The sequence below is a fragment of the Myotis daubentonii genome, chromosome 7, assembly GCF_963259705.1.
Source record: "Myotis daubentonii chromosome 7, mMyoDau2.1, whole genome shotgun sequence".
NCBI classification, from domain to species: Eukaryota; Metazoa; Chordata; class Mammalia; order Chiroptera; family Vespertilionidae; genus Myotis; species Myotis daubentonii.
This window is the reverse complement of record NC_081846.1, coordinates 41,849,788-41,861,869: the sequence shown is the minus strand read 5'-3', so window position 1 is coordinate 41,861,869 and position 12,082 is coordinate 41,849,788. Positions and strand designations below refer to the sequence as shown.

At 38.7% G+C, this 12,082-nt stretch overlaps 1 protein-coding gene across 1 annotated transcript in view; it reads right to left on the bottom strand.

Annotated features, from left to right (window-relative positions):
* Window positions 1–12,082, bottom strand: part of PDE11A (phosphodiesterase 11A) — a 308,732-nt gene that overhangs the window by 112,188 nt on the left and 184,462 nt on the right. Inside the window, exon 10 of the mRNA XM_059703969.1 lies at window positions 2,502–2,552. Coding sequence (XP_059559952.1) covers window positions 2,502–2,552 — 51 coding nt within the window. The remainder of the gene's footprint in view (window positions 1–2,501; window positions 2,553–12,082) is intronic.

Sequence of the window (12,082 nt, the reverse complement as noted above, 5' to 3'; positions counted from 1 at the left end):
ATTACATTGTAATAAGATACTCATTAATATCTTTCAGGATAAAATTTAGAATAAATCAGCTAATAATCTTGATAATTTTACAGTGAAATAACCCTTTGTTGTCAAGTATAAATACTTCATATTTTTAGTATGTTTGTGAGCTAACAATAGAAAAGCATGCTAAATTCCAAATCAACAGTGTTCCCCTTAGTTTAAGCAAAGAATTAAGCCTGAACACAGGGTAATACCTTTAGAGAGTAGACAGCTATTGATTTTGGCCTGCTATAGCCCTGGCCACATCCCATGCGATAGCTTTTGTGGGCATATTTCATCCATGTAAGCTTTGCTATCTTTCTCCCTGACTGTCCCTTTCTTCTTTTAGCAATGACGATAATTAAAACAGTAAAAAAAAATATAAAAGAACAAAGTAGATATGGAAATTATTTCCATAAGTAGAATGTCTAGGTAACTGAACTTTATTAAAGTAAAAAAGCTTTAAATATTTTTCATAAAAATATTAGTAAAATATACATAAAATATAAAGAACATAATTACATATAGTCACAATTTTAACATTTTCTTAATGAATAATTGTTTTAAGTTATGGAACACTGATGTTGTTTGAACTTATTTGGTCATTCATTCATTCACTTATTCATCCATTCAAGCTATTTATTGAGTGCTACTATGTCCCAAGGATTGTGAATGGCAAGAGAGACAGAGCAGTGCACAAAACATACAAATAGTGCTGCCCTATTGTCACTCACATTCTAGCCGGTATTTAGGGTGTTTATCTCTACAGCAAAGGAGCCCTGACTCCTATGGTTCTGGTTAATCTGTCTCCTTCCTTTGTTGTCAGTTGTCACCTCTTGCTGGCACCACGTCTCTCCTTCTGATCTGGGTCACCATGATAGGCCTTTTCTATATCCCTGGATGGAGCCAAGCAGTGCACCTGAGGCTACGGTATGTTCCCTGCCCTTCCAAGCAGCTCCTTCATCCCTACTATGAGTTTGGGGTCTTCCCTCATTTCCTTTTTTTATTAGTGTGACTCAACTCTAATGACCTGATTAAATTATCAGGCCCAAAGGTCTCTATGACATTTTTCCTGGAAAGACAAATCATCTAGATCAGCCATGGCCAAACTACGGCCCGCGGGCCGAGTCCGGCCCGTTTGAAATGAATAAAACTATTGAAAAAAAAAAGACCGTACCCTTTTATGTAATGATGTTTACTTTGAATTTATATTAGTTCACACAAACGCTCCATCCATGCTTTTGTTCCGGCCCTCCGGTCCAGTTTAAGAACCCATTGTGGCCCTCGAGTCAAAAAGTTTGCCCACCCCTGATCTAGGTGCAAATAACTCTTAGAAGAGTAGTTGTCATCAAGTATTATTACATACAAACATTACAATCCAAAACATTACCCTTCTTGTAGTGGTAACTTGCTTGATAATGAATAACTAAACTTCCACAAAAACTTAAAAAGGCAGATACCTAAACTTTCAGAAGGGAGAAAAGTCAGTTTCTCCATATATCCACATTTTGACCATGGACTATTAGAAGTGCAGCAAGAGGAGCAAGAATTCTGAGTTACCTTTAAGGGAATGGTGATGACTAAGGTGAAAAGGAATATCTAAGGCACATACACTGATGCATATGATATCAGAGGTGGAAAGGGGTCATGCTGTGAAGCCTGCTGGTTAAGCACTCCAGTTCTGGGACCAGACTGCTATACCCCTTACAATTGTTTGACCTTGACCTATCTATTCAATATCTCCATAACTCAGTTTACTCACCTGTAAAATAGTTCATACTTCACAAGATTATGAGGCTCAAATGAATGAATACAGGTAAAATGCTTTGTATTGTGCCTGGCCCATAGTAAACACTTGGTAAATGTTATCAATTATAACCATCCTAATTTCTTCATTTATTTTTACAGATGAAGACACAGGCCCTCAGACTTTAAATCAGTGGTTCTCAACCTTCCTAATGCCGCGACCCCTTAATACAGTTTCTCATGTTGTGGTGACCCCCAACCATAAAATTATTTTCGTTGCTACTTCATAACTGTAATTTTGCTACTGTTATGAATCGTAATGTAAATATCTGATATGCAGGATATATTTAGGCGACCCCTGTGAAAGGGTTGTTCGACCCCCAAAGGGGTCGCGACCCACAGGTTGAGAACTGCTGCTTTAAGTGAACAGAAAGTTAGAGGTAAAATCAATGCCCAAACCAGGCAACCTGCTTCTCACCATATTACACAGATTTTTTTTATATCCTGCTTAGTTAACAAATAGAAATAAATACTGAAATCATTTCAATGATCATGAAGAGGCTACGCAGTTACATATGTCTCTCTTACCCTCTAAACTGAACTATCCAAACACACCTTTGCCCAGTTCTGTTCTCCCAATACCCAGTGGGCAGGACTATTTCTCCAGAAGCAAGCGACAAAGGGTCAGAAAGTCTTGTAAAGCTTAACTTTATGCCCTAATAGGGCACCATTTGTTTCCTTACCTTAAACTTGTCAACTTCAGCTTTTGAACATGTCGCATGGTATGACAGCACCTGATTCAAAAGAAAAGGGGGGGGGGAAGGTTTAATAACTAGACATGACTCTATTTTCTGAAATTCTCCTGGCTTAGAAATAAGCATTGCTCATGAATATCACCTTGACAAAGTAGTGGATTTTAATGGACAACAAAAATTTTCCAATAACACTCTGTGACCCAGATTGTCAACTATGCAATTACAGTGGAATCTGTTTTAACGCTGAATGGGACTGTGGCTCACATTAAAGGCTAAATATTTTACACGAGGATGCTTTTATAGGCTGTTATTTCATCAAAGGAACATGATGTGGCTCAAGACCACAGTTTCCCAAAGGATGTGAATACTTAGCCTGTGAAATGCTCTGGAACATAAATAAATCAAAAGGTGGTGTGTGTGTGTGTGTATTGTGGCAGACACTGTGATTGTTGACTCAACTTCTATCTCTGGTCTATTCTGACTCGCCCGCTCTTATTATACAGGAAAGATTATACAATATGCCCAACCATCTGCAATGTTTTTTAGAAGAGGATTAGATTTCCCTGCCTTATTGACATCAGCCTTAGTATATGACTAGCTTTAGCCAATGGAATATGGGGGGAAATGACAGATGTCACTTTTGAGCAGTCTTTAAGGACCATCATGTGGTTCTTCCATCTCAATTTTCCTTCAACTGTGGGAAATGCACGGCCCTGGAATGGGCTGCACTCACCCAAAATGATCATTGAGCAGAGCCTCAGCTGATGATATGTCACGGGAGCAATAATCAGCCTTTGTGGTTTATCAGCCCATCATAACCCAGTTTGAAAGCTGACTACAGCTAGGGGTGGTCATATTGGGTGGCCAGGTGACAATGCTGGTCAATGAAATGTAAGTGGGAGTGTTGGGGTTGCCTGTGTCTTTTCCTTTCTCTTCCTCCCTGGAATACAGTTGAAAGGCCTGGAGGTGAGGCAAAATCTGGTGTCTATGAGTATGAATGACAGCTTGTTGTGGAGAGTACAGTAGAACGGGAAAGAGAAAGGAGCCTGGCCCTGGACTGTCCTGCCTCAGACTTCTTGTTATGTAGGACAAATAAACACATGTTTGCTTGAGTCAGTACTGGCACGTTATAAAGTTTGTTATATATACCCACATATGCACACACATACACACACACACATCATGTATACATGTTAAATCTTCTCTATTACTAATCACATTCTTAATCTACACAATTTCAAATAAAGAAGTCTGGGAAATGATAAATAACTCTTTAACTACCAACCTTACAGAATTGTAGTACACATCTGGCTTTGCAAAATACAGATTTTATTTGTTTAAACTCAGCATTTCCCAAATCTAACCAGCCATAAAACTCCCTTTTAGGTGATATATTAATCTAGTAACATTCCCACCTAGTCATCTATTGACCAAGAACTTTGAGAAATGACGACCCAAGGCATGTACCATTTGTGTGATAGAAGCAGGGCCACCTTATCTCACAGTGGTTAGAATACAGACTCTAGAGCAAAAAACAAAAACAAAAACTCCTAGGCAGACAGCAGTATGGTGATTACCAGAGAGAAAGGGGAGAGAAGATGGTAGGAGAGGGTAAAGAGGAGATAAATAGTGACGGAAGGAAAAGTAAGAAAGAGAAAAAAAAGAACATACCTCTAGAGCCAGACTGCCCCTTCTCAGCTACTGGATTTGGGGCAAGTATTTTAATCTTTTCGGGCCTCATTTGTAACATAGTATAATAACAACACTATACAGGCATCCCCTGTTTAACATCAGTAACCTATTTTTGAAAATCTGAGATTCTACTTGAAAACACCAATAGAGCGCCCATTTTTTAATTAAAAAAATTATAAGGTATTATAAGGCTTGCAACCACTTCCTAAAACTTAATGAAAGAAAGTAAAATTCACATGTATGTGTGAACAAAAAATAAAATTTGGATATAGCTTGTTTTAAGTGTTACTTAAATTCAAAGGCTGACTCTGATCATGACCAATATAATTCTTAACGAAAAGTTGTTTTATAATCAGTAGTATCTTCTCTTCCATTGTGAATACTGTAATCACTCACTTCCTTCCCCCTAGTGTTCCCAGCACTTTTTCAGCTTTGCGAGGGACTGTCAAATACGAAGTAAAACAAGAGCTGAATGTTAAAGGCGTGGTGGTGACTCAGTGAGGACCAGTTGTCTTTCTCAGAGCCAGCAACCCCGGAGAGGCACACCCTCATTGGGAAATTCCAAGTGGTTCTCAAAATGTTTACACATGATTTGGACATATTTTTTTAGACTAATTTAATTTAGAATGTAAATGAAAACTTACCCATGCCTCCTTTTGTTAAAAAACAAATCAGAGTTTTGGGGATATAAATATAATTTTTCTAATATAAATAAGGGCATAAAATGTTGTTTTGAGAGAGAAATATGTTCTGTGAGGTTTAATAATAAAATTTAAACCGAGACTTTTTTTTTTATTGGAAAAATTCTGTGGTGTGAGTCTATACTTCAGACAGTTCTTAGGAAGATTAAATGTAATTAATACATGTTAAATATCTGGCACACAAATAATCAACTTATGTTTATTATATTAATATACAATTACAATTCTACCATATAAATATTTGATAGAGCATTATGTCATCATATTATCTTTACTGTCTCATAATTACTAATTGGGATTTTCATTGCAAAAATAACTAAATAGATTTTGTTCTTTTGGCTTGGTTTTACTTTGGCAAACTTTGATTTGGCTGTCATCTTATTAAAATCTCTTACTACTTACAAGTCTCTTTTTGCAAATTCAACCTTCAACATTTATTTTTATTTACTTAAAAAAAACTCCTCACAAAAACTCAGGTTGAAATTCAAAATCTCTGCCACCAGGTGGTGCTTAGCCTGGCTTTTACTATTTAAGACATTCTGCTCACTACTCTTACTTAATTTTTCCTTTATTATTAAAAAGAAAAACTATTAACTCCATTAATTAAATGTATTTGAATCAGTGAAGCAGACTAAGATTTTTGTCCACTTAAAATTTTGTTTTGTATGTTATTATTGAGTTGAAGTTCTTTGTATATTTTATTATTTTTAAGTTAAATTTATTGAGGTGACATTGGTTAATAAGATTTTATAGGTTTCAACTTACATTTTTATTTAATTATTTTATTATTTATTTGTTTTTAATTTATTTTGTTGCTGAGAGTATTACAGATGTTCCCCATTTTCCTCCCTTTGCTCCCGCCCCACCCCACCCCGGGCCTTCACCTGTCTATTGTCTGTGTCCATTAGCTATGCATATATGCGTACAAGCTGTGTATTTTAGATATAAGTCCTTTATCAGATGTCTGTTTTGAAAATATCTCCCAGTTTGTGGCTTGTCTATCAAATTTTTTCCTTTTTTATTGTTTTGTTTTTTAATTGTGAAAGAATTCCCACCATCTAGTTAATTAACACATCCATCACTTCATATATTTATCTTTAAACAAAATTTGGTGAGAACCTTTAAGTTCTACCCTTTTAGCACATTTCAATTATATAATGCAGTGTTTTCAACTTAGTTAAAGGTTTGTATCCTTTTACCAACTCAATTTTCTTTCAATGAGCAAAAATTTTCAATTTTAAACAAGTACAATTTGTCATTTTTTTCATTATTGTTATTGTTTCATGTGTTCTTTCTAATAAATTTTGCCTAACTTGAAGTTGTGAATACTTATCTCATGTTATCTTCTAAAAATCGTATACTTTTATCTTTTATGTTTTGGTCTATGATACATCTGATATTAAATTTGTGTATGGTGTAATATTAGGACTTTAATAAAATGAATGCCTTGGTTACTTTGTCATGGTTCTTTAATTTTCCTGGACCAAAACCCTCTGAGCATTCATTCTGAGATTTTAGCCTCTCTACTGGCTAATCTATTAAATCCATAGGAATTTTTATTTTATCTATTTAACCAAGTTAATGATAAGGAAGCTTTTGGTTTTACCTTTTGAATCTTTTTGTTCTGAGAGTTCTTGTTCCCTTTTGCAGGATTCTGAGAACCAGGAATGAGGGGCCTCACACAAAAATCGTTCAACCACCTTCTCCTAAAAGTACAGTGCCTTGTGGATAGGTGGGAAGGAATCTTCAGTTAATAAGAACACTTTGTTCTTGCAGGAGTAACCCTTGTATCCCTCTCATGTATACTATCAACATAGCTATCTCCTTTAGTGATGTTGTACACTCTCATGGCTTTATATATCATCTGTGTTGACAACTTCCAAATTTAGCCCTAACTTCTCCTTGAGTTCCAAACTCACATATCCAACTACCTATAGCTCTAGCTTCCTACTTCATCAATCCCATTTCATCACTTCACTGGCATCTCAAATTCAGTATGTCTACCACACATGTTGATTTTCCCATATGTAGTAGACAGAATGATCCTTCCCCCTGCCAAGATGTCCACATTCTTATCCCTGGAATCTGTGAGTATGCTTATGTTACATGGCAAGGGGGGATTAAGATTGTCGATGGAATTAAGGTTGCCAATCAGATGAGTTGGGAAGATTATCTTGGATATCTAGCTGGGCTTGAATATGAGTGGAAGTTATAGAGGCCACAGGAAATGAATGTCATAAGTCTGTCTCTCTCCTAGTCTCCCCAGCTCCACAAATGACACTCCATCCAATCAATTGTTTAAACGGGAAAACTGATGTTTATCCTTGATTTTTCCCTCCTGCTGTCCCTCACATTGAATCCATTAGAAAAACAAGTCTTTTCCACTCTGATATTTTGACTGTTTCCACTTCCATTACACAGGACCATGGCGCCAGCCTCTTCACCTGGGCTCTGGCAACAATCTCTCAATGTCTACCATGACCCCCTCCCATCTCTTTGGCATACATCAGTCAGAATTATATTTAAGACATATAAATCAGATCTTGCCATCCCCCAGATGAAAACTCGTCAGTAGCTTCTTATTACACTTAGAATAACATCCAGATTCCCAATAGTGACCTGACAGGTCCTGCACAACCTGACTCCCGGCACTCTCTCAACCTGGACTTCATGCTTGCACGCTCTTCTACATACCACAGCCACACTCACCTCCCCTGGTTCTTCTATGCACCCAGCTCTTTTCTACTTAGAGTCTTCCCCACCCTCACCACCTGACTGCTATTTTCATCCTCCTGCAATTAGGTTAAATGTCACCTTTTCAGTGAGGTCTTCTCCTACTACCTCAAGAATCCACCTAACTCTCCATTATTCCAAGGTAAGCTATTTCCTTCACATCATCTCTCACAGTTGGAGTTATGTTAGTTTGTTCATCACCTGCCTCCCCCACTAGACTGCAAACACCATGAAGGCAAAGATAAAGATCTGGTTTTGATCACTAAGGTATATCCTGTTCCTAGCAGTGTGTGTGATATTTGGCACTAAGTATGTATTTGGTGAGTCAAGGAATAAAAAAATAAAATAATCTTTAAAGAATCTCTCCATTTTCCATATTATTAGTGCCCCTAATTGATGCTTTTTCCTCAATGAATCATATGTCTTAGAGAATAAGCGAAGCCGTGTTGGTAGGGTTACCAGATTTAGAAAATAAAAATGCAGGGCATCCAGTTAAATTTGAATTTTAGATCAACAATTAATATTTGGGACATAGTTATACTAAAAATATTATTTATTATTGATTTGAAATTCAAATTAACTGGGTGTCCTGTGTTTCTACCTGGCAACTCTACTTCTACTTGCTCCAAATTAAGGAGGCTGGAAACAAATGTGGAAAACTCCAAGCCACATCCCTAATTATTCATGTTCCTTTCCTTGTTCCCACCCCACATTTCCCAGTGAGTTTTCTTCTCCACAGCATTTTATCTGGCAAACCTACCGAATGCCATGAGTGTGGAATATTTTCAGCAATGCCAAATAACCTCATAAATCTAAAATCTGTGACAAATCCATGGATACCATTGAAGGAAATATAACAAAAGTCATTCCTAATTACTTTTAGCATAGCCAATATTCAAAAGGGAATCATTACTGTTATATACATATATATGATCATATAGCACAGATAATGACTAAAAATCAGGTAAAATTCTATAGTTGATAACAAAACTTAAAGAATTATATTTTTTAATTACTATTGTCAAACCTTCTTGGATAAGTTAAAACTTCCTCCATGATTCCAGACTATATTAATTTTATAAGAATTCCCTAAGTTATACATTTCATATCAAGGACCTACATATAGCATCAATTTTTTAGTAATGATTGAGTAAAAAAGCTTTAATTGAGTGCATCATAATAGTTTTGACGAAAGAAGCATTTATAAATCTTAATTATATAAATATTTTCTCTATGCAGAACATTGCTAAATTATGGGAGTTTAGCCATACAAACACACTCATTAATTTTTGTACAGCTAAATAAAATTTGCATAAGGCTTACATACAAAAGTAAACAGTTTATGCACAGAACACAACAAATATTAAACTTTCACAAGTAAATTTCTACCCCCGATTGATTTATCTTTCATTTGTATTAATTTAGACAAATTTTAAAGTAAAAAGCAGTGACTCAGGTTTTTTGGTGAGCTTTAACACAAGAAATCTTTATAGTTACAAAAATAAATCAGTATTTGCAAAACCTTACCAACTTCAATTAATTTTTAGATTGAACTTGCCCCTAGCAAAACAAAGCAAGATAAAGCAATTATCAGACCCATGAACAACAGAGTAGAGAAGTCATGTTTTTATGACGAGTTTCCACAGCAGGAGAAGATAATTAACTATATTTCAAAAGAAGAGCAATGAGCAGAGCCATGAGATAGGACTACTATATCAAGCCTTGCCCTCTGCCACATGCGGTTCCAGACTAGAGCCAAATGCTTGCCTGGCAGTCCTAGGAAAGGCCCTTGAGTAAAATCTCTCTTATCAATAGTTTTAAATGTTATTATTTTGGATTTGAGCAGAGAAATGAGAAGTGGACCATTACTTATATTGGCTGAAAGGATCACAAATGTAAAGTACCACTAAACAGGAAAGAGGAGACCAGACCTCTGAGGACCCACACTGATTGTCTCTGGCAGAAAAGGACTGCATGAATATTTACTGATATGTTTATGGCTCTAGTGGCAAAGTGGCACTTGGAAACTAAACTGATACAGAAGTTAATTTAAGCTGATCTGGAGTAAAGTCCCAAATAATTTATATTGATGAATTCCTAAGAAATAAAGAAGCTTTGCTATCAGCAGCAGGCCTCCAGCCAAGAACGGTGACAAACCACAGGGAATGAAATGTCAATTGACTTGGGTGACCTGACAGAAGTGCCATCTGACTGAGTAAAGAACATACTCCAGCATCTCTTAACACAATGATGACAGGCTTCAAAGATACGGGACTGGATGAATGTGCAGAAACTAAGAAATCATATTTTCTGCTGTCAAATATTTAAGAAACTGCCTTCTGTTTAATGGAATGAAATGTTCAAGAAGGGAATTCAGATATATAACTGAACCTGCCATGTGATCTGTTATCATGATCTTCAAAATATCTGTCATAACATATTTTTTAAATCTATAAAAGGACTTAGACTTTTAAAATGTAAAGTAAAATATAAGCTACCTGCCAAATCTGGAGTCATAAATAAAATACTCAATTGTCAGAGTAACTTTAAAATCAGCTGCTTTTTCACTCTACAGGCAGAAAAGAAAGACCACACATGTAGCTCATATCCTATCTAATAAAAGAGAAAAATGGTAATTGGCATATGACGATACCCTTTTCATTGGCTAATCAGGGCTATATGCAAATTAACTGCCAACTAAGATTGGCAGTTAACTGCCAACTAAGATCGGCAGTTAACTGCCAACTAAGATTGGCAGTTAACTGCCAACAAGATGGTGGTTAATTTGCATATGTAGGCACAATGCAGGGAGGCAAAAGGGAAAGCAGGAAGAAGCCCCCTGCCACTGACAGTGATCAGAAACCCAGGGGGGAGCTAAGAGCTGGGGGGCAGGGCAAAGGCGGCCCTGGGGCCGCCTTTGCCCTGCCCCCCAGCCATGACTGGACAATCAGGCGCCTTTGCCGCCCTGGCCAGTGATAGCAGGAAGTAGGGGTGGAGCCAGCGATGGGAGCTGGGCACGGTTGAAGCTGGCAGTCCCGGGAGCTAGGGGTCCCTTGCCTGGGCCTAAAGCGGAGCCCACGGTCACGGGGCTGCTGCCGCTGCGGGTCCCCGCTGCCCGGGCCGGACGCCTAGGCCAGAGGCGTTAGGCCTGGGCAGGGGTGGAGCCTGCAACACAGGGAGCTGGGGGTCCCCTACCCAGGCCTGACACCTCTGCCAGAGGCCTCAGGCCTGGTCAAGGGGCCGATCCAGTGATTGGTGATCGGAGGGTGATGAGGGTCAACTCCTCTGGCCAAAGCATCAGGCCTGGGTGGGGGGCGGAGCTGGGGATTGGGGGGATATGATGGTCCCTTTGCCCAGGCCTGAAGCCTGGGTCAGAGGTGTCAGGCTTGGGCGGGGGGTGGAGCAAGCGATCAGAGTGAGATGGGGGGCCCCTGCCCAGGCATGATTCCTGGGCCAGAGGCCTCAGGCCTGGGCGGGGGTCAGAGCCAGTGATCGGGGGGAGGTGGGGGTCCCCTGTCCAAGCCTGACACCTCTGGTGGAGGCGTCAGGCCTGGGCAAGGGGCCGATCCTGCGATTGGAGGGTGATGGGGATCAATGCCTGAGGGCTCCCAGTATGTGAGAGGGGGCAGGCTGGGCTGAGGGACACCCCCACACACACACACCCAGTGCACGAATTTTGTGCACCGGGCCCCTAGTCAACATATATTTATGGGGAACCTACTATGTGTAAGCCATTGTGATAGACATGCTGGTTCTTTTTCTCATAGTGGCAGATAAATTTTATTCAAGGCCTCGATTTTCTTTGGTTGCTAGTAGTTCTATGAAACTCTGTGCTGAAAATGATTCTTGAGGCTTCTTAAGGAGGAGCTCAACAGGAAGGTGTGCTGTGATTGATTAGTGATGTCTTTGCCAGGCATTGCTGGGAAAGAGTGATGGCATATGTGCTATGCATTGCAATCATTGGAAAATAAGAAATGACTCTCTGGATCAAACTATTAAGTCTAGGAATCTATTAATGAAAGAGATGCAAGGATATATTCTGAGAAAACAATAGATGCCTAAATTTATGATTAGGGATACACCGAAAACATAGATGTAATTTTGATTTTCATTTTATATTCGGTGAAATTTGTGCTGGTAATAAACCTATTAGCTCTGTAGCTAGCCTCTGGCCCTCTGTGATATAAGAAACAGTGACCTTGCCAAAACCAGTTTGGCTCAGTGGATAGAGCGCCAGCCTGCGGACTGAGAGGTCCCGGGTTCGATTCCGGTCAAGGGCATGTACCTGGGTTGCGGGCACATCCCTGGTGGGGGATGTGCAGGAGGCAGCTGATCGATGTTTCTCTCTCGTCGATGTTTCTAACTCTCTCTATCTCTCTCCCTTCCTCTCTGTGAAAAATCAATAAAATATATTTAAAAAGAAAAAAAGAAACAGTGACCTTC